A 24,166-nucleotide genomic window follows, 5' to 3' on the forward strand; every position below is an offset into this window, starting at 1 on the left:
CTATGAATTCAACAGAGAGGAGGAGACGAAACCGATCAACGTATTGGAGCTGTGGGATGGAGAAGAAGGTAGGAATCAGCTAGGAAAGAGATGAAGGTCAGAAAAATTATTCTAATCGTAAACTCATTGAATATAAGGATTTCTTTTTTCAGTCCCAGTCACATCAATATGTAGAAAAACTGAATTAAATTCTTAAATTTTTTGAAAAGAAGATGATGTGTGAAAACCTTGAATTGAACTACGAGGGACTACAAGAACTTCAAGACTTGGAAGTTCTGTTTGAGAGTTGGAGGGTAGATTAAGATTGTGTTGTAGAACTTACATGCCTCATTCAGTAAAACATGAATTCTAACAAGTGGTTTGTCAGTATATTGCTGATCCTGCCTGTTATTCCCTTATGCATTTCCCTTGATGCCATTACCCCAGACCAAGCCATCAAAGACGGCGATATCTTAATATCCAGCGGGAAAACCTTTGCACTTGGATTTTTCAGTCCAGGTGATTCTCAAAACCGTTACGTTGGAGTATGGTATAACCAAGTTTCTAAGCAAACAGTTGTGTGGGTTGCAAACAGAGACAACCCTGTCCCTGATACCTCTGGAGTGCTATCCATAAATGAAATTGGAGGCCTTGTCATCTATGGAAGTGACCCAAGTTTCCCTCTTTGGTCTGCTAATGTCACTCTCTCTTCTCCAAACAATTCAATTGCCAAGCTTCTGGATACAGGAAATCTTGTCTTGGTTGACAATGGGGATAGCCAAAGGGTGTTGTGGCAAGGCTTTGATCATCCCACAAATGTACTGCTTCCATTTATGAAACTTGGGTTGAACCGGCGGTCAGGGCTAAATTGGTTGCTTACATCTTGGAAGTCCAAAGATGACCCCGGAACCGGGAACTGTTCATACGGGGTTGAACCAAGTGGAATGCCACAGATGTTTGTTTACAAAGACGGAGCTCCACGGTGGCGGTCTGTAATGAGGATCGGCCAGACATGGGGTAGTGTATATACAGTGGTGAACAATGAAGATGAGGTCTCTATCTGTTATGCATACAGCTACCACCAATCAAGCAAATGTAACAAGAACGGTGCTAGATGAATCGGGGATCCTTTTACGGTCTACATGGAATGATCGAGCATATCAATGGACAGATTATTGGTCTGCCCCATTAGAGCGTTGTGATTTCTACGGACAATGTGGTCCGACCGGTCACTGTGATTCTTACAATGTTAATACCCTCACCTGCCAATGCCTGCCTGGCTTTGAACCCAAGTCACCAACTGATTGGTACATGAGCGACGCGTCGGGTGGATGCCTAAGGAAAGTAGGAGTATCATCATGTCAAAAGAGGGAAGGATTTGTCAAGGTGGAACATGTCAAAGTACCAGAATCGTCTATGGCACATTTAGACATGACTTTGAGTATGGAAGAGTGTGAGCAAGAATGCTTGAGAAATTGTTCATGCACTGCATACTCCACTGCATATGATAGCGGTGAAGAGACTGGATGCGTGACATGGCATGGGGACATGATCGACACAAGGACACTCCCAAATGCTGGTCGAGATTTATATATACGAGTTAATGCAACAGTATTAGGTATATACGATGCTTATCTATCTAAATTCTTTGCTCAAGTTCATTGGATGTATCTTTTTTGTTGATAGTAGTTCTGATCTTGCAGCTCAATATGCGACAATGTCAAATGGTTCTCGCAGCAAGAGGAGAAAGCTGGCAATTTCACTAGCATCAGTTCTAGCATCATTTCTATCAATTTGCCTTTTGTATTGGTTAGTAAAAAGGATGAGAAAAGGTAAATACTTTTCCTTTTACTTTGGTGTCTTGATTTCACCATAATAACATAGATTACTTCTGAAAGATTACTCGCGTGTTCTGTACCGGATGGCAAGCAGGTAAACAAATACAAAATCATTATCTTTTCAGAACTACAACAGGGTCATCCTACTTGGAAAACGCCACTGCACATCTTGATGATGAAAGCAGAAACTCAAATTTACCATTCTTTGATCTAAGAACAATAGCATCAGCCACCAATAACTTCTCTGTCGCAAACAAGCTTGGAACAGGTGGCTTTGGATCAGTCTACAAGGTACTTGGCCTGATCAGAATTTCTTCTGAAATCATAATTGATACGATGTGTTATAAATTGAAGGGAAAATTATAGAAACAGTACATCAACTTTGCACCAGTACATGAACTAACAAACATAATATCATTTTTGTACACGCCGTTAAGTTTTCTGTAACGGGGTCAAATACAGAGGGTGAAATGGTATTTTGACACCATAATTCTATCCTTACCTTATATTCTACAATTTTGAATTAAAATTTAGAAAGACATTTAATTGGAAAAAAAGAAAAAGCCTCTTACATATTTCTCCAAATCAATTTTTGTCCTCTTATCGAAAAAAAAAAATAAAAAATCAATTTGTGTCCTCCTTCCAGATCAAAATGTTGAACTGACCAATTTGTCCTTCAGAATAATACACTTAATATGCTACTTAACGGAAACCTTAACGTCATATACAAAAATAATGTCAAATTTGTTAGTTCATGTATTAATGTGCTATTTCAGAAACTTAGGAAACCTAAATTATCAGTAGTGTAAAGTTGATGTACTGTTCTGAAAATTTTCCCTAAATTAAAATCAAATTATGTATATGGTTAGAATTAAATTCAGTTTACCCCATTGTGGTTTGAGGGTGACTTCATGTTAGTCCCTACATTTTTAATTTCATCAGTTTACCCCCTGAACTCTTCAATTTCTGTCTGCCGTGTCCAAATTCTCATATTCCGTTTGAATTGACCGTTAATTCTAGATACAGGCCCCACAGTTAAGGTTAAAATTATCAGCAGTTAACGTCTGATTTAGACAGAATATAGAACATTGGTCATGGTTGAGGAAAATTCAAAAGTTTGAGGGGTAAACTGATGAAATTGAAAGTATAGGGATTAACATGAAGTTACTCCCAAACCTCATGGGGGTAAACTGAATTTAATTCATAAATATTTAAGTGCTGGATTTGTATGCAATACTAATGTAATGTGTTAAACTTGAATATTATTGTAATTTCAGGGTGTGCTTTATAATGGAAAGGAAATAGCAGTGAAAAGACTTTCGAAGAATTCAGGCCAAGGAATTGAAGAGTTCAAGAATGAGGTTGTATTGATTGCGAAACTCCAACATAGGAACCTTGTCAGGATTTTAGGTTGTCGCGTTCAAGACGATGAGAAGATGCTAATCTATGAATACGTCCCAAATAAGAGTTTGGATTCCTTCATTTTCAGTAAGTCTTAGTTCTTCTTGTACTAATTTCTTGAACTTACAAAGACAAGACTTTTGGTCTAAATTTCTTATATTTTCAAGATGTAGAAAAAAGAGCTCAATTAGATTGGACAAGACGCTTTGAGATCATTTGTGGAATTGCTAGAGGATTCTTATATCTTCATCAAGATTCGAGATTAAGAATCATCCATAGAGATCTTAAAGCAAGCAATATTCTTCTAGATGCTTGTATGAACCCCAAAATTGCAGATTTTGGTATGGCCAGAATATTTAGAGGGGACCAAAGTGAAGCAAACACCAATCGTGTTGTTGGAACATAGTAAGTCGTTAGTTCCTCTAAAACATAGAAGATACATAGACATCGATCTCAAGTATTCTGGTGCTCAATGCGTGCTCTTTATTTGCTTCGATCTATTCAGTTTGCCACGTTCTAGTTGAAAATCCATGTTACAAGAGCACAAATAAAAATTCGCTAGTTTTGAGCATTCATATAACATGAACTTGATTGTTCTTTTTTTGATCTACAGTGGATATATGTCTCCTGAGTATGCAATGGAGGGACATTTTTCATTTAAATCTGATGTATATAGCTTCGGCATTTTACTCCTGGAAATTATTTCTGGTAGACAGAATGCTGGTTATTACAATGAGGTGTATCCCGAGTCAAATTTGGTTGAACATGTAAGTAAACTAGTCAATTTATAAGCTTTTGAGGAAATCGAGTGATCACGATAAAAAAAACTAGCAGTTGCAGACAAAGACCATTTATCAAACTTCTTCTTGCTGAATTTATGATGGAAACTGTTTTCTCTATTTTTTCAGGTTTGGAACTCATGGAGAGAAGGTAATTCCTTGGAAATTGTCGACTCGTCTATGTGTGTATCGTACCCGATCAACGAAGTTTTGAGATGCATCAAGATTGCCCTCTTGTGTGTGCAAAAATCCGTGACTGACAGGCCAACAATATCAGCAGTTGTTTCCATCTTAAGTAACAATGCAACTCTTGCTTCACCAAGAGAACCTCCATTTTTAGTAATGAATAGATCTTATACCAGGACTCAAGGAGCTAATTCTGTGAATGATCTCACATGTACTATTGTAGAGGCTCGCTAAATGGCTAAAGCACATGGGAGCCAAATATTTGTGTGTTAATCTACTAGAATTAGGAATAGTTAGCAAAAGAAAGTAGGATAATTTTATAATGTGTTAATACATGTTATGCATCAATTTGTCCTAAAGTTGTAAAATGAGTCCCTAAAGTAGTAATATGAGTTCCTACTGTAGTTGTAAAAAATTTAAGAATCAAATTCAGTTTACCACATTGCGGTTTAGAGGTGAATTCATGTTAGTTCCTAAACTTTCAATTTCATCAGATTACCCCCTCGAGTTCAGGGGGTAATCTGATGAAATTGAAAGTTTATGGACTAATATGAATTCACCTCTAAACCACAGTGGGGTAAACTGAATTTAATTCAAAATTTAATTAGAACATTAATCTTTATGTGTGCTTAAAGTGGTAAAATGTGTGCTTAAACCACAGTGGGGTAAAATGAATTCACCTCTAAACCACAGTGGGGTAAACTGAATTTAATTCAAAATTTAATTAGAACATTAATCTTTATGTGTGCTTAAAGTGGTAAAATGTGTGCTTAAAGTAGTAACTGAGTCTTCAAAGTGATAGAAAAGAAGTTGATACAACTTTGAGGACTCATGTTACAACGTTGAGAACTCAATGACCACTTTAAAGTCATATGAAGACTAATGTTGTAACTTTAAAGACATTACAACTTAATTTAAGGACTAATATTACTACTTTAAGGACTCATTTTACAACTTTAAGGCAAAATTGATGCATGAGATGTATTAACATACCATACCCTTACCCAAAGAAGTATGATTAATTAATGAAATTTCATTCGACTTTATCCGGTCTATATGTCAATGATGACAATGAAGTTACATAGTCTTAACAATTTCTTGGCTTTGATTCAAGGGCAGCCGCACCATCCCTTTCTTCAAGTGCTGGCATCGCACGCTCAAGAGTTATCGGTCTCTATATGTATTAGGAAGTCTTCTCCAAATATTGATATATTTCAAAAGTTCGTAGTAAACCCTAAAAGTCATGGAAAATTTTCAGTCAAAACTTTGGCACATGAAAGCTCTGCTGCTCTCAGTCCAAATGGATTTGTTGGTCTTCATCCTCATCTCAGATGATGAAAATATAACCGAGTAGCAAGCTTGGGTTTGGGTCAAAGTGTGCCTGCAAATCTTATATGGTGCAGAACCGTTTCAGGCTACAAGACACTAAAAATAATTTAAGAAATAGAAGCATTCACGTTACCATTGATAGATTGGTAAACCAATGTGACTTTTGAAAGGAGATAAAGTAATTAATTCAGGACTCCATGCCTTACCTATTAATTTAAATAAAAAGCAAAGTGAAAAAACTCTCAGTAAAAAGCTTGAGGGGATGGATGATGTCTGAATCAAGATTGAAATGATCTTCTCTGTGTGATTTACTATTCACCGGTCTTGCATATGTAGAAGAGGAACTGCAGCAAAAGTAGACTGTAAAAGTGAAACTGTAGGGAGAGCAAAATATAACTCTAATAGTGGGAGAAGGTGTGGATGACTCTCAAGCGAGCTTGTCAATTTCTTTTTGTCTTTTTTGTGTGCCATAAGGAGAGTCTCAAAGTTACTATTATTTGGTTATTTGTTTGCTGTATTGAACATTTTTCGTTAGGGTAAAACAGATTTTTCTCTAGGAGGGAGTAAGAAACATTTGAGTTATTACTGAACAATACTAATTCTATATACTATAGCAGGAAGGCATTACAACTGTTCATTTACTGTGCGAAAATACGGTTCCGCCCCCAGTTCGAATCTATTCACAAAAATGCCACTTACTCGACACCTGCCTTATAATGTGTCTGGGATATCAAACACGTGTTGTCGATGTCTTCTTTTGCACGATGCGTTTGCATTTGCGAAGCAAAGAAGCCTCAGCTTTATATCATGTCTGGGTTCTGTTTTGTGTCTATCACTTTCCTCATCTGTGTTTTTAGTCTGGGTTTTCTATGCAAAGCCTGGGTTGAGGTTTTGATGAGGGGGTGCGCTTGATTTGGTCTTCGGGTGCTTTTCGAATAGACTATTGTTAGGATCGTTGTTTTTGGGTTTTTTTTTTGATTTGGAGGTTATATTGTTATTTGATTTGTCTTTCATTCTGTTGGTTTGTTGCTCTGGGTTTGAGTTTGGGAGAGCTGTATCACTCCAAAAAACAATTGTGCATGATAGAATGGAATAGAAATGGTTTGCTCTATTTAAACAATAGACTGGGCAAATGCATACCAATTTGGATACATCGCTTGGGCTAAATGGCGCAGGTATTAAGAACAGAGCAAGACATAGATATTTCCTCATTTACCTTATTGGTCAATATGCATGGTTATAAGTTCATGTTGGTCAAGGGAATATGCCATTTCATCTTAACTTCATGTTTGATCTACCTCATGTTGGTAGAATGTGATAGCACTGTCTTGCTTAGCTTTAACAACAGATTGGGCAAATGGAAACCAATTTGGGTACATCGCTTGGGCTAAAAGGCATGTGACAGTTTTGTGTTGCTTTCAAAATTTGACTGTTATTTCATCTATCCTTGAAAGGCATTTACACATGCGTTTGATTGTCTGTGAAATGGACCAGCATTGGTGCGATGTTGGTGGATGTGGTTTCTCTTTTCTCTTTTGTTTGACAATTGTGCAGAGGATATGCAATTTTTATACAAGATTTGTGCTGCTGTGCGCCTGATAATGTTCATTTTTGCATGTGATTCTGAATGTGATGGTGTGATTTAGTTATTTTGTAGTATTTTGTTTTGTCGGTTCATTTCATGCATCGTTTGTTGTTAGATTTTTTTTTTTAATATATTTAACAAATCTGTACACTGAATACAAGTTCGAGTCTGCCGGGTGTGGAGAGGGAAGATATTGAGTCCTGTCGAGTGACCTGATGGTTTGCAATGTGTTTTGGTCGACGACAGACATGTAAGCAAAAACAGTGTCTTTGATTATGATATGTATCGATTACAGTTTTTCCCATTTTATTGGTTTGATTTGTTATGCGCAGAATGATGCAATTCATGTCTTGATAAAAGAAGCAGGCTATGAAGATGTCAAAGAGAAAATCGTAGTTGGCTTTGTGTACCAGATTTCAAAGTTTTTCTCGAGGGATAGCCAGGAAAAGTACATTGTTGTTAAGCATCGAGCACAACTTTTATGTCCTTCCTATGCCTTGCTTCCATTGATTCCAAATATTGGTTTGGCTTTGTTGAGTTCGATCAACTTCCTGCACGTGAACATAATGATGTTATTCTGAAGGTATAAACTTCTTCCATGTACCTACTTATAAAATAATGTTTTTATTTTTAATATCTTGGTTTTCACTTTTTTGGTTATTGCTGTTTCTGCTGATGTTCTTATACTGATGTTGTTTAGCTGTGATTCTTTACATTACACTGCTTAGTATATTTAAATAACGATGTATTCAGTTAGCTGTTACAGTCAATGTTGATCAAATATTTTTATTTACTCAACACATCTGTTTTGTTTCACCAATTTTTGAAATTTGGTTACTGTTGCTTCTGATCATCTGTGTCCTTCATTCTGTTGTCATCATTTAGATCTGATTGGTCGTTTGAAACTGGTGTACCCCTTGGAGCACACTGTGATTGATGGTAGGCCTGCACAAGCGTTTGCTATACATCCAAAATGCAAGGTTTCTCTTAGCTAGAACCATTCTGTACATCCTGCTACATTGGATATTATTTTTTTTTTAACATGAGTTTTTGTTTCAAGCTGAGCCAATCCAATTTTTACTTCATAAGTTAGCTATAGTGAAATAAGACAACACCTAAAATTAATGGGAAGGTTATGGCATTCATGTAAGGTTCTGCACCAATAGACTTTGTGATTTGTACAGGAAGCAAGATTTGAAGGTTACTTTGTGGGAAACACTTGCTAATGAACTTGACATTGACATGATAGCTTCTCTGCCTCCCTCAGTTGTGATCGTGTTGACAAGCACAAAAGTCAGACATTTTGGTACGAGAAAGTTGTCTCTTTCTGATACATGTTGTCATTGTGTAGCAATGCTATTTGCTGTTATTGAATAAGTTTGTTATTCACTTTGCAGAAAACAGTCATAAACACTGGGATGAGTACATGCATTTTTATCAATCCAGGCATTCCTGAGATGGATGAGTATAGAGCAAAGTAAAATCTTATACCTCTAAAAAAATAAGGCTATTTTTTCCAATTTATCAAAGTATCTCAGACAATTTTGTTGACCACTGTAGCTTCAACAAACCTTATCATGCTCCAAATATCATGACAATAGCATCTACACGTCATCAACCTGCTCCTGATCTCCAAGATCAAGATGTAATTACTGTCAATGCTTTGAATCTGCAGAGTGAAAAAAAGGACGAGGTAAAATTTTGAAATGAACTACTGCAATGTGCATATAGTTCACAAATATACATTTCTGATATGATTTTTCACAAGTTCACTTACATGATGATCAAATCAATTTAAAAATATTTTCACAAATATTTGCTGGCCATCCCATGTAAGCTGCACAGTCAAAATGTTTATTTACACATGCAGTATTTTTTAATACATGATTGTGATCATATTGTTCATTCTTCTCTATCCAGTACATATGGTCCATTTATTGTCTGTGTTTCTGTTTTTGATCCTGTTTTAAAAATTCATTATGTTGCAGACATCTTTTGTATAATAAATTGAACTTATATTTCAGTTTAATTTTTTTTACATATCAAAATATTTTAACCTGTTGTAGCAAAATAAATATTGACCACCATCATAAGTTTTTGCAATTCAATTTCTCACAAAGTTTCAAGTTATTAGTTAGGATTTTTTTAATCCATGTTTTGGCATTGAGATTGGAATTTTTTTTTTTTTTTTTTTTTTTTTGGTTCGAAGAGTTTGGAACATTTGAAGGTATGATTTTTGTGTGACTTTCAATGAGACATATTTGTTTTTGGATATTGCATTGTTGTTAAAATTTACTCTGCTGAAAATGTGAATTTCGAATTGAATTTTAAGTTTTGGATTGAACTGAATTTTGAAATGTGGCAATTAAATTTATACAATGTATGAGGTGTGTAGAATCCAATTCTTTATTAATCTACTGTACAAAACCTGTTCTTTATGCAGCTTAGTCGCGACATGCTTTGTTGCATTACAAAGAACTATTTTTATTGTAGATCAACTGTGTTTTCTTGCACCAATGAGATTTAAATTTAAAAAAAAACCAGCCTCAGTGGATTGAACAATATAACTCATTCCTAATTTAGTTACAGAATAGCAACATAAAGTGTATTTACAGGTTGTTCACTCTTTGGTAATAGGTGGAGCGCTGATGCTGTGGGTGACCAACTTTTGTACATTTGTATAGCATCGGACGCTAACTTCATGGATTTTTGTAAATCTAATATTTCCATCTTCTGCTTCTTCTCCATGTAATGTACTCTCTATAACGTATATAAAATGTCCCTCTTATGTTGCTGCATCCATCAACACATGAAATAACAGCAAAATTGATCCATACATAAGCATTTACAGTAGGTCAATGTCTGTCATTGCAAACCGCGGCAACGCGCGGGCATCATCTAGTGGCTATCTATTCAACTGAGATAAAACTAAAAAGCGAAAATAAAGAGCTTATTAAGATTCTCTGATTCTTTACAAAAAAGAAACGGTACATAGATTGACTCATTACTAAAGAAGCACATATAAGTATGCATCTTTGTGATGAACTTGAGCAAATTCTTCCAAAACCAATTTATAAGTCATTATCCGACAAACATTGCTTGGTATAAATCACGGTAGCTTTCTAAATTTCCTCCCAACAAAAGGGAGAAAAAAAAAGTTCACACTCAAAGTAGGGCGAAAAGCTTAACTTCCTCAAACTTGAGATAGTTAGAGGGGCAACAAGTGACGGACCGGAGGAAAGGGCCGGCTACTATACTCAATCTACCTGGAGCTCTTATATTGCCATGTACACTATGACATACCACTCATGGTGGAGTATGTTCAATCCACCTCGGCTGCCTGATTTCCCAAAGAGGAAATACTAGAGGTTCTTTCTAACTTGTGATCCTAGCTTAATCAGCACTATGAAGCAGTGGTTTCCGACATGGAATGCATGATTTGCAAGACAGAGAAAACTTGTTCCAAGCTCAAGGTAAAGAGAAAGTTGGTGTTGGAGATACATCAAGCTAGCTACGAGAAATACTCAGTTGGGTGTGGTGGTTGCAACATGACAATAAGGTAGAAGACTAGAAGCAAGCATGGTTAGTTATAGCTGGATTGCACAATGGTGGTGGTAGGTTGTGAATGGTGGTACAATCCAAAAGCCATGGATCAAATTGAAGCTAGCTAATTGATGATAGTCTGCTCTATCTATATAGAAAGGTCGAATTAGGAGAGGATATATATCTAGGGAAGGACCTAGAAATGAGTGGTGTGAATTGGAGGGTGCGCAGGTAGTAGTTGGAACTTGGAACACTGGATTAGGTTTGGTCAAAGAGTGCCTGCAAGCATGTGTACCTCTGTTTGATCTCTTCTACATGGTGCAAAAACATGAAATCCCTGTGCAAATAATAGGTTTTGCAGATTGGAAGTGTTAACATATTATCTACCCCTGATTTATTGAGTTAATATGAGTTCAGAAAGGACCAACTGTGATTTGGGAGGTGCGTTACCTATTACATAGAGGAAAGAAACTACATAGTAGCAACTACAGAGAACACTACAGTAAGGCAAAAAGAATAAGAAAGGCTCCCAACGATTCTCAGTTTTTACTTGGAAGAAAATGTGTAGTATATAGATAGGTTCATTCACTGTATAAAACAAAAGAACATAATAAACACCATATTGGATAGCCTTCCTTTCAAGATAGTTTAACTAAATTACCAATCTGTAAGACCAAGCAATACCCATACTGTTCCACAATGAAATTCTTCCACATAAGTAATAATAGTATGAAAACATAGTCTTTTAGTATAATTTGCCCATAAAACAGGTTTGCAACTCCTTGCAACGAACTGTAATAAAATGCCAGCATGTTTTTGTATGAGCCCAGCTGGTTAAATTACCATGAGCTCAAAGTTTTTACTCACTTTATTTGCAGCGCACCTTCACAAAACCAGGACTTCTTGAACATGCATTTCTTCTAGGATAAAACCACTTTTTAATTCTTTTGTAATCCCCTGTCTCTGTGTAACATAATTCATAACTAGGATCCATTTAGTCCTACACATCAGTTAGCAGGTCTTGTCACACAAAAATTTAACCATTAGCAGCCGTTTAACGAGTAAATATTGGAGTTGTTACTGATTGTTTGTGCTGCAATTTGCTGTTGGAAGAATAATCAATTATATGAAAAAAGTTACACAATAACACTGGGAATAAAACTAAATAGAGCTGCTACAAGTTCTCTTTCCATTGTGGTACATTGGTTGGTTCATTGCAATTCAAGCCCATAGGATAAGAATATGCATAATTATGTCATCAATTATACTGGATACAATATTAATGGATATCTTGCATATACAACATACTTAAGGAAAAATTCCAGCTCTTCCAACAGCTAGCCATCCTCAAATCAGCAGATAACATTCATATTCCCACATGCAGCTAAGATAGCTCAAAGAGATTGATAGAGCTCATAAAAGCATTGCCTAACATTGAACATATGTAGCGATGGATGAGCTCTCAGTTTTGGCTCCAATCACTGCAACAATAGCTGAAAGAGATTGATGGATCTCAAACAAGCTGTTGAAGCAATGTCTTGCATATTCTCTAGTAAGAAGCGTCTTGCTTTCCTACATTTGTAGCAAGTACTAGAGTTCTTGTATAACTTGTGATCCTAGCTTAATCAATCATTCTAAATCAGGGGTTTCCGAGATGAAAAGCATGGATTCGAAATCAGGGATTGCAAATTAAAGGTAAAGAGTTATCTTTAGTGATAGAGATGTATTTAGTTATGAATGATACCTAAATGGGGCGGTGGTAAAATATAAGGCAGAAGCAAGCTAGCCATGGAACATATGAAATTACTTCATGGTAGCTAGATGCTAACATAGTCTGCTCTATATATACAGAGGAAAGGAGGGCAGAAAAAGGAGCAAGCTTTATGCGCTCTCAGCCAAAATGGGGTGGTTGGTCATCATAAGGTATTATGAATTTGTTTCATCATTTCTTTGATGATGAGATTAAATTCAGATAAGTAGAAGGGAGGGACCAAGAACTCTTCACGGGCTGTGTGTGCAGCTTGTAGTTGACAAGGTCAGTTGGATCTGGTCAATGAGTGCCTGCAATGCAAGTGTACCTTTTCTTTCTCTGTATAAGGTGCAGAAACATTACAGGCTACATGAAAATCCCTAAATGAATAATAATTTTTGAAAAATAAAAATTGTAGCACTTCTTTAACATCGTTTTATTCATACATAATATGAGTTATGAAAGGTTAGTTCTTGATTTGGGCCTATTTGATTCTGCATTATATGAAACATTAATAATTGCAATTAGTGTGGATGTTGGAGGAAAACAAAGAAAATAGTATTGGTAATTTCAATTTTATCACTAGCATTATTGGCCAAATATCAGTTCAGCTGGGAAAGGGACTCATTTTGGACATGAAATGTCAAGCTATCAGTTCTGGCCATAAGGATTACACATCGAACCGACAAGAAGTGATTGAGAAAGGAACATATATACCGATTAAGAAGTTCTTGTATACCAGGGTTTTGGTGATTCATTGAATCATTGGTACTAAGTTACATGCTATTATTTGCTGTTTTGATGATTCATTATGAATATCATTACTACACCGTTATTTACCTCCCCATATATAGTATTAGCTCATTGTTGAGCATAACGTAAATCTAACTGCTTTCTCAACAGGCTATTAGCTTGTGTGTGTGTGTGTGTTGGCACTATAAGAGCTAAAAGAGAACCCAGCATGCATTCAAATTACGAACCAGGTAACATTCCTATCTTCTATATCTGCCGAAAACCCAAAAATTTCAAGATCCTCATTGAATTGCAAATCGTTTGTACCATAAAATCACCCAGCTATATTTGAAGTGCTACAAATGCAAGTGCTATTTTTTTTCTTTTCTGAAACGCCTTCATGATTCGTAATATACATAATTCAACGGGTAGAATGTCTAGTACAAAAGACATGCATAAATCATAAATGGAAGTAAACAACATTATTAGCAAGAACTAGTTGATAGCATTGGAATTCTAAACCCTAAGCATTCAGATCTCAGAAAGACACCTCTGCTCCCCCTAAAACTTAGTTGATCATAAGCCAATGATCTGTCTGAAATCTGAATCTAGAGCTCCTGCTGTTTCTCTTCTGAGCTAGTGCATCTCTTTGGACCAGACACTTTGACCAGGCTCAGCTATTACTTCTAACTTGTGATCCTAGCTTAATGAATACTTCGAACAGGTCATGGATTTTTAAATTGAATTTCAAGACAAGGAGAACTTGTAAGCTGAAGATAAAAGAAGTAACAAGCGGTATGACAAACACTTGACAGTGTGGTGGCAACATGACAATAAGGAAGAACATTAAATGGTGGAGATTGGTTAAGAGGACAGAAGCCCCGAAATCAAAAGAAAACCAAAACACAGTCGAGGAGGTATTATCAACACTAGCAGGTGATAGAAGGGACTAAAAGGATGGTGCAAAACTAATGGAACAGGAAGAGTTTAAATAGGAAAGAGGAAAGAAAAATAGGAAATTCTAAAATGAAAAAGAAGTTGAAGAGTATTTCAGTCAACAGTTTGGCACATGGAACCTCTGCTAGCTCTCAGTCCAACTGCTGGGTTTGGTCTTCACAATTAATATTGTGGTGCTACAGTATAGTCTTTAAGCCCCCTAAGTGACTGTTCCTCACAGGGAAAGAATAAGAATAACAAACAAAAAATGGAGATATTGCTAACTAGGTCGATATCTTCAACTCGCTGAGGAAATTTGAACAAGCAGAAGAGGAGACGGTCCAATGATACGACAACGTTCAGTCAGCCGAAACATTTGCCCCAGTTTCTCCCTCGCATGTTCTAACCATACACAAGGAGCGATGCGTACACCATCCTGAGTGCCAAGTTGTGACTTTGGCTCACAAAATGCTGCCTGAACTTCATGTAACTTGTGATCCTAACTTAATTAAAGCAGTCCATATGTATCTGGCATTGCGATATATGCAAGGCCATTTTTTGCAAAACATCTCATTTACTTTGTGCAAATCATGGAGTAATTTCTGGATATGAGTGAGAGATGGATCAGATAGATGAAGTTTAAAAGATAGAGGACGGGAATAAAAGGGTTTGAAGATGGAATAGAAAACTAAGAGAAGGTGGAGAGTTCATAATTGTATCAAGGGTGAGAGAAAAGATAGAGAAGAAGAAAAAAAAAAAAAAAAAAAAAGAAGTCGAGAGGCCAGGGGATGGTAAAACAGTGATTAGGGAAGAAATAAAGAATAAAACGGTCTGTATAGAAATTAGGGTGGCCAAACTGTAATTAGCCAACAAATGCAGGACAAAACTGTCATTTGAGCAGCTTACTGAATTGCATTTTCACTGAAAAATTCAAGGACTTCCTTATGGATTCACAGTTGTAATACAAGTTTTGTACTTCATTCTCCTTTCAAGAATCATCAAAAAGATGATGGACAGAATCAAAGAATGAGACATACCATTATATCCATATCGTGCAACTCTTTGTGCACAGTGATTGTCTCTGATTTCTTGTTTCCGTGGAAGGCCTGCCGCCGTGCTCCGAGTTGTGGTGGCGGAGGATGTTCTAGTCGTGGTTTGCTCTATCGATCAGGTGTCTATTTGGGTTTAGTTTGATTGGGTTGTAAAGTTGTTCTGGTCTGTGGGCTTGGGCCTGCAGATGTGGGGTTCTAAAGATTTTGAAATGGGATCAAAGGGGTATTACCATGGTGGTAATTGGTAAATTTTGAGCCATTAGTTTGAGGACTTGGTCTGTGTTGACAATGAATCGAAGAGAGATCCCTATTCGAAGTTTATATCCCTATTCCCTCTACAACACAGATTTGAGCCATTCAAGTAATCTCCAAGTCTCTAACACCATCAACTTCATTTTTGACAGGGCATGTCAAATGCATATATGAATATATCAATGAAGTTCATGAAGAACTCGAAGATCAACACCGGTGTACTACACTGCTACAACAAATGTATGTATATCATTACCAATTCATGGAAGACCATATAATTCTACATAAGCTCTACCTTAACAATATTGTGGTGTAGATCAGTAGAAATAGCTATAGGTTAAGCTGGTGCTACAATATCAAAGAGATGTCTCAATGTCCCAAGAGATTGTTCCAATAAAAAGAAGAGTAAAATATTGTATAGTCATTATGGTTTGAAGTCGACATATGTTTAGTCATTTTTGTTTTATTTTAAAATAAAGGGTCTTTAAAGTCACTATTTTTCATCCAAAATGTCATTCTGTCAATTCTCTCAATTAAATGGCTGACGTGGCCTTTAAAAATTACAATATTTTTAACGGCCACGTCAGTATTATAACAAAAGAAAAATTGACAGAATGACCATTTGGATGAAAAATCGTGACTTTAAGAACCATTCAGATTAAAAAAAACCACAATGACTAAACAAATATCAACTTCAAACCACAATAACTACTTTATCATGGTATCAGAGCGAGTTACCCACGTCCACGTATGAAGCTCAAATGACCACACGGACTTCACGTCACTCAAATAGTTGTCCACGTGTATGGCTTAAAGATTCGCCACACATGCGGGGGCGTGTTGAGATATAAATCTCACATCGGGAAAATGAGACATTGCATGCAGGTTTATAAGGGGTTGTGTCTCTCCACCCATTGCTAATTGGTTTTGGATATGAACACCAGACTATTTTATCATGGTATCAGAGCATGTTACCTACGTCCACGTGTGAAACCCAACGGCCACACGAACTCCACATCACGCCAAATATTGTCCATGAGTTAGGCTTGAAAATTCGTCACACGTGCGGGGGCGTGTTGAGATATCAATCCCACATCGGGAATATGAGACATTGTCAGTGAGTTTATAAGAGTTTGTGTCACTCCATCTATTATCAATTAGTTTTGGATGTGATCTCTAAACTATTTTATCACTTCAGATAACTACCTTGATGCATTCTGTTATTGGCAACCCGAGGGAACCATCAACCGTCACTAAATTTAAAAACTTGAAGATTTGATTTCTGCATGGAGATTGAGAGTTTTAGTACACGTACGTATTGGTCTTTACCAGAGAAACTGCCAAAGCCATGATCATGTGCTCTGCCGGTTGTGCAGACCAAACTGTTGCAACAAAATACTTGTGGAGTGTAAAAGCTTTTTCACCCTTGCGAAAACTACTCCTCGTTTCGGAAATCAAAGTCGAAACAGAGTAAAACTACTGCTAGTTCATGACTGGCCTAATAGCTTTAGAAGTTTTTTTTTGAGAATGATTAATTTATTAAAGGCAAAGCCCAGCAAATAGCCCAATAAAGCAGGCACCAGCAAAATACAAATAGATCAGATAGGACACTTCCACTAAAACCTGGGGAGATAGCAAACGGTAGTGCCTAATAACAGAAAGAAATCATCTAATTCGCTGCATAACTAATCAGTCGCCGGCGGGGGACATGGCAAGCCATCATTGCGCAATACAGAAACCATGGAAAGAGGTGGCTCTTCAGCCCATCGCAGAGGATCCTCAGTCCGCCTGGCAAGCATAGCTGCATGGTGAGCAGCTTGATTTGTCGATCTTGGTGTCCAGTTCCAAGTACATCGATCAAACATCAGACTTCGTTTTCTTATTGTCTCCAATGCTGGGTAAGTCCTCCAGCTTCTCACAGATGAACTCAAAAGTTCTGAGATTAATTGTTTGGAATCTGATTCAACAATAATCTGTTTCAGGTTCAAAGAAATTGCTAGCGCCACTCCTCTAAGGATGGCCTCGGAAGCGAACTAACAAAATGATTTGAAACGACTAAAGCTTTAGAAGTTCTTCTGATTTTCTTGTAATAGGCATAGACTAAAGTAAAGGGACACAATTACCTTACCACATAAACCCTAGTACTGAATTTACCAATTGGTTTAATTACTTTCAGTATAATTGATAATTACGAGTAACCCCTTTTGTAAAATGGGTAACTGTGTTCAACTGTTGAGCTAAGCAGAGTGTTATGGTCTTTTGGGACTGTATAGTGGATTTTTGTGCCATATCAATGCAATCTTTGCTGTTAAAACAATGAGCTCTGTATATGTGAAACAGAATACCACTGATTCAAACCATAAACTATAGTGAACTTTGTGGAGGAAAGAATTTTTTTTATAAAAGAAGCTCTCAAAGATTCTTAGTTTCTAAGAGTAGTACGTAGGTTCCTTCATTCTATACAGAACAATACATAAACATCTACAAAAGCAAAACTGGGGAATCAAAATCACAACAAACCATTTTCTAAAAATAAAAAGTATCAGAACCTGATCCAATCAGTGGCTTAATATGATTACTAGATTCATAAGGTAGCTGCCAAATGGCCTAAGTCTACTATTTGAAAGTTCAATACCGATAAGAAACAGATGCAGCACACTTCTCGTTTTCGGGACCAACCAAGGCCCTAACAATTTCACATCGAAAATACTCTTGAATGAAAATTGCACATAAGTACAAGGTAAAGGTTTTGTCACTAACCAATATTTGACAATGAAATTTTACAAAATGAGGACGACTGTAGACTCAAATTCAAGCTCAAATACTTGGAGTGCTGTCAGCCTTTAGACATAGACTTATTTGAAAGTGAAGTACTGGTGTTGCTTCAACTCCTGCAGCTCCTTAAGTAACATCTGCAAGATTTTCTTTCTTGGTTCTTCAAGCTCCTCTTTGAGGAAAAATAAATAGAGGTGGTCATGATGGCATGTTGGACACCCTGTTCATCTCAATGGACGAAGACAGTTACAGAGAACGAGTGCGAAAAGGAAGAGCATATACAAAATTGCAATGGTAACTACCACAGCTTCTTGATAATGAAGTGGCATAGTTGATGTAGATGGATAAAAGGGAGAGAACCTGAAGGGAGAGATGAGAAAGATGGAGGATGGAGTCTAGATGACAAGGAGGGTATAAGAGGGTTGAGATGGAAAAGATTACTAACAGAAGTTGAGAGTTGATGCATTGATATCCAAATTCTTTGGTGTGATTCAAAGTGTACAAATATTTACTGAATTCAAATGGTACTTTTCCAAACCCAGTTTTACTGAATGGAGATTGAGATTCTCTGTCTATGTACCGTTTTTACCATCTTGCCAGAGCTATAAAATTGTGTCTCATATTCCAGTTATTGCAAGGACTACCCGTGAAGTGTAACAAGCATTTGAAATTTGGATGTGATAATTCACATTACCTGTGGAGTGCTTCAAATTTAATACTGAGTTACACTAAAACTAGTCCACTGACCTAGCTAATTCTATAGAAGTTAAAAGCCAACCGACTACATTGATCTGAAACACGCCCAACAACATGTTCCTACTTAGATAGATACATAAACAACAAGATCTTTGGTATTTCATCTCTTGCTCTGTGACATATTAGGGTCACCGGGCACCAGATCAATATACGAACTGATATAGTCACTTTAATGACAGAGAATATGAATAGGACTAAAACTAGGAGGTGGAATTTCTTTTGCACTTGATTATGTGTTGGATTTCCTAATTGATCTTGTTGTTTTCACTTTTCAGTAAAGAAAAAAAATTCAAGCAACTTTTTTTTTGTGAAGTGGGAGATTCGATCTTTGTACTGAAGTTTTCTGTTAGAACAAGCTTGTTCAGATTGGGACTACAAAATAGTACTAATTCAAAATTCTCAGTTTTGATTGGGAAAATGTGTGGTACACAAGTTCATTAATTAGTAGACACTAATCATAAACATAAGATTAACAACTAAATAATAGAAAACTAGTAAAATGGGTAACTGTATTCCACTGTTGAGCTTAGAAAGCAGTGTGTTAGGGTCTTTTGGGGAGAGCCTATTCGGCGCACCCGTCATCTCCACCGTCTAAATTTTTTTTATTTTTTTTTTTATTTTTTTTTTCGGGTCAAAATCGACGGTGGATACACCGGGTGCGCTGTATAATTTCCATCTTTTGGGACTGTACAGTGGATTTATGTGCCATATGAATGCAATCTTTGTACTGGATTTTGTTGTTAAAACAAGCTCTGTGTATGTGAAACAGAATACTACTGATTCAAACTAATAACTATAGTGAACTTTGTGGAGGAAAGGAACCAAGACTAGTACGTAGGTTCCTTCATTCTATACAGACGATAACAATACATAAACATCTACAAAAGAACAACTGGGGCATCAAAATCACAACAAACCATCGGTGGCTTAATACGATTACTCAATTCATAAGGTAGCTGCCAAATGGCCTAATGCTACTATTTGAAAGTTCAATACAGATAAGAAACAGTTGCAGTACACTCCTTGTTTTTGGGATCAACCAACTATTTCACAACGAAAATACTCTCGAGTAGAAATTGCCCCTGAGGACAAAGGAAAGGTTCCGTCACTAACCAATATTTGACAAGGAAAGTTTACAAAATGAGGACGACTGTAGACTCACATTCAATCTCAACTTGGAGTACTGTCAGCTTTTACCCTTTAGACAATAGACAATATACCAACTGAAGTACTGCTCATGATCTTGCTTCGACTCCTGCTGTAGTACCTGCAAGATTTTCTTTCTTGGTTCTTTAAGCTCCTCTTTGCTGAAAAACGAAGAGGTGGTGATGGTCTCCATTGGCATTTATACATCCTATTCATTTCCCTTTAGAGCTTTCACGAGCACAGTACAGCTTTCCTACAGCGCATGAAGTAACGAGTTTCTCAACTGGCTCAAATTTCTATAACTTCTGCTCCTAACTTAATCACTGGTCCAAGTTTAAGGCTTTTCAAGAGGGAAGACATGATTTGCAAGGTGAAGATAAAAGAAATAATATCTGGAGTAGAGAATTGATCTAGGCCTAGTAAGCTATGACAGCAACTAGCCAACTACTTTGATGGTGCAGTCAGGACAAGAAGAAGAAGCAAGGTAATGGAACAGCAAGATAACAAGTGGTGTTACTTAGAGAAGAATACTGAGAACCAATGCAATAATGAAGAGAATATACAAAATTGCAAGGGTAACTATCACAGCTGCACTAAGCGGAAGACAACAGATACACATAGTTGATGTAGAAGGATATATAGGCTGAGGAAAACAATGAGCTATGTATAAAAGGGTTGAAATGACAAAGGAAAAGAGTTTCAAATCACAAAGCAAAACTGATATTTCATTCAAGACAGGGTAACATGTTCGGTAGTTATAAGCAGGTGGTGGTGGGTTTGTCAAAACAAAAAACCATATTCGGTGGTCAAGGTTTGCCTGCAGGTCTTTTGTGTACCTTCTCTGTGTTCTTAATATGCACAGAAGTTTTACTACTGGCCAAAAGATCCAGATTGACCACAGAGGCTGATGTATATAACCTTTAAGTGGCATTTAGTTACAGAAAGAGCTGGTTCATAAGACGATTAAGATATATTTTCTATGCAACTAATTAAAAATCTTGATGAATACTATTTGATCAAGGACATTACCAGCATTATTGGCCACTATACTTTAACACCCTGAATTCATCTTGGTAAGACCTCATTTTAAGAAGGAAATGGAAACTATTATCATTTTGAGAAAGCTATCGATCATTGTGAACATTTAAAATGTTTGAAATATAGCTTCGAGTTTCATATTAGCATGTTGTTACCACAGTTCAAATCAGTATTACAAAAGAAGCCAAAAGCAGTGTATGTGAAGTCCTGTTGATCCAAAAATTTCTACTAGGAATTTGCTTTGATTTCTATTCACTGAGGTCTTATGCACCGTTTACTTATTGCCATGGTTCTTCACTCTATTGTTGTGTGTTATCATCCGAGAAAAAATCACAATTTGTATCCAAAATCTCTGGTGTGATTCAAACTTCAGTGTACAAATCTCCTTTGAATTCAAATTGTACTTTTCCAAGCCCAGTTTTACTGAATGGAGATTGAGATTCTCTGTCTATGTACCAGTTTTACCATCTGCCACAGCTATAAAATTTTGTGTTATATTCCTGTTATTGCAAGGACTACCCGTGAAGTGTAACAAGCATTTGAAACTTGAATGTGATTATGCACATTACCTGTGGAGTGCTTCAAATTTAGTACTGAGTTACACTAAAACTAGCCCACTGACCTAATTCTATAGAAGTTTAAAGCCAACTGACTAAATTGATCTGAAAAACACGCCCAACAATATGTTCCTACTTAGATGGGGGTTTGTCTACTTGGTAGAATTTTCCCTTAGATAGATACATAAACAACAAGATGTTTGATATTTCATCTCTTGCTCTGTGACATATACGGGTCACCCCCGCACCGGATCAACTTCAAAAGAGATTGTATACGCTATAATGGTAGATACCAAAGCTACTTCATAAGAAGAAGTGGAACACAACAAATACTAGATCACTAGCCAGCTAGATTGGCAGTCTGGGGAAAAAGGATGAGGGAATGTATATATAGAACTAATAGAAGGGTTGAAATAAGAAAGGGATTTTCAAAACTTCAAAGAAAAACTGAAAAGTTTCAGTCAAACCACTGGCAGTATCCAAATGGTTCAAAACTGGAAGCTCTGCTCTCAGTTGAAGGTTGGTCCAAGTTGAAGAAGGGTGTATTTGGTTTTCTTCACAGGCTTTGTGTATTGGCAAAATCAATTTGGTCAAATATATTGTTCCTGCAGATGCACTTTTAGTTTTGGGCCAAAAAAAAAAAGTTCCTGCCCGGGATCGAACCGGAGACCTTTTGCGTGTAAAGCAAACGTGATAACCACTACACCACAGAAACTTGTTTTGTACTTTAACAGATTTTTCGTCTCTACATTTGACCATGAAATGCATAAATAGTTTTCTAATTTTCTTTTCAACTCGAATAAAAAAAAATTATATTTAGTAATTTTAAATAGTTTTAGAGCCTAAGTAAAACATTATAGCCTACGATTTTACGGATGACTAAGATCAAGTTATGTAACTTTTGGAGACAATATCAATACATACACTGTACTTAGAATTTTCACTCTTTAACTGCAAATCCATAAAAACCTCGTATATGGCCTATAATTCCTTAATCTCCACCCCACTGTGTTATTAATATCGACCGAACCTCCTCTCATACATACTACCTTGAAAAACAAAGCATAGAGTATAGAGATGAATTTGAGGTTTCCTCTTGGTGCTGGGACAGGTCCTAGCTTAAATCTATATGTTTCCTTTTGCATTCAGGATTTCCTAACTTTATCCCCCTTTTGTATTTAAGTATATAATCTCCCTTTCCTAGACGCATTCAGATTTTCTCAACCCCGTGGATTACTGTTTCCCTTCTTTTTATAACTAGGCCGGGTTTTGAGTTTTTGAACGTACAAACTTCTGTCTAATCTTTACACAAGACCTAATCATGGTATCAGCAGACGACTTGGTGATCATCTTCCGCCAGCAACCAGGGTTTCGATTCCATCCCACCCAAGAGGAACTCGTCCTCTACTATCTGAAACGAAAGATCTGCCACAAAACGTTCAAGCTCAACATCATCACCGAAACCGACGTCTACAAATGCGAGCCGGAGGAGCTTCCCGGTTTGTCTTTATTACAAACCGGAGACCGGCAATGGTTCTTTTTCAGCCCCATAAATTGCAAGTACCCTAAAAAATCGACAAGAATGAACAGAGTGACCAGACTCGGCTACTGGAAAGTTACAGGAAAAGATCAAACGGTTATACATAATTCACGTCCAGTTGGAGTAAAGAAAACCCTAATTTTCTATAAAGGCCGTGCGCCGAGGGGGAATCGAACTGATTGGGTGATGCATGAGTATACTTTGCACGATGAGGAGCTGAAGAGATGTGGGAATGTGCCGGATCCTTATGCTCTTTGCAAGGTTTACAAGAAAAGTGGACTGGGGCCGAAAACCGGTGAGCACTATTGGGCTCCGTTTCAGGAGGAAGACTGCTCTGATATGGATGAAGTAGTCCAAGAAACCCCAGTGAAGAAAATTGAGGATCAGATTAGAGTTACTCCAGGCGTTAATAGTTACAGTGAAAGTTATGAAATCCAACATTCTTCGTTTGATGAGGACATGGAGGAGTTCATGAAAAGGATTGCTGGTGAGGCTGAGCAAGACATGTATTATGAAGCAAGCATGTTTCTACAAGACTTGAGGCCTAGGTTTGATGAACATCTATGTATGGATCCAGAGCTGGACGCGGGTAATTATATTGACCATGATCAGCTGAACGCAGAAGAATCAAGTCAGTTTCACAATCAGGATGAATGATGCTATATGTATTGTGGAGTGACTCCTAGAAAAGTTATTAATTTCTTTAGTCAGCTTTTTTTTTTTTTTGAGAAATTTCTTGAGTCGGCTTGGGAGTGAGCTTGCTAGTAATTAAGGACATACGTGTATGTTTCGATGAATTAAACAAGGGATGTGAAATCTACACACCTTTTTTTTCTGTTTTTGGTAACTTAAATTTTGTTTTTTAATGACTTAAATTTTGTCTTTTTATAAATGTGTTAACCAAAAAAGAAAAAGGGTGTGTGGATTTTAATTTGAGGTGTGTATTTCACATCCCTTAAACAATATATATATATATATATATATATATATAT

The 24,166-nt window shown here is 36.8% G+C and overlaps 1 protein-coding gene, 1 non-coding gene and 1 pseudogene across 2 annotated transcripts; 2 read left to right on the forward strand and 1 right to left on the reverse strand.

The window, feature by feature from the left end:
* The first annotated feature begins 341 nt into the window (after positions 1–341).
* LOC101291449 lies at positions 342–4,417 on the forward strand (annotated as a pseudogene).
* Positions 4,418–22,276: 17,859 nt separating this feature from the next.
* TRNAV-UAC lies at positions 22,277–22,349 on the reverse strand. The gene has a single exon. It is a non-coding gene; the product is annotated as a tRNA-Val (tRNA).
* Positions 22,350–22,955: 606 nt separating this feature from the next.
* Positions 22,956–23,831, forward strand: LOC101291741 (NAC domain-containing protein 78-like). Its single transcript, XM_004304862.1, has one exon. It carries the CDS (start codon positions 22,956–22,958, stop codon positions 23,829–23,831), a length of 876 nt encoding a protein of 291 aa, XP_004304910.1.
* Positions 23,832–24,166: the final 335 nt, after the last annotated feature.

The sequence above is a fragment of the Fragaria vesca genome, linkage group LG6, assembly GCF_000184155.1.
Source record: "Fragaria vesca subsp. vesca linkage group LG6, FraVesHawaii_1.0, whole genome shotgun sequence".
Taxonomy (NCBI): domain Eukaryota; kingdom Viridiplantae; phylum Streptophyta; class Magnoliopsida; order Rosales; family Rosaceae; genus Fragaria; species Fragaria vesca.

What these genes read in the sequence shown, in the direction of transcription:
- LOC101291741 (XM_004304862.1), top strand. Translation starts at nt 22,956, where the DNA reads ATGGTATCAGCAGACGACTTGGTGATCATCTTCCGCCAGCAACCAGGG.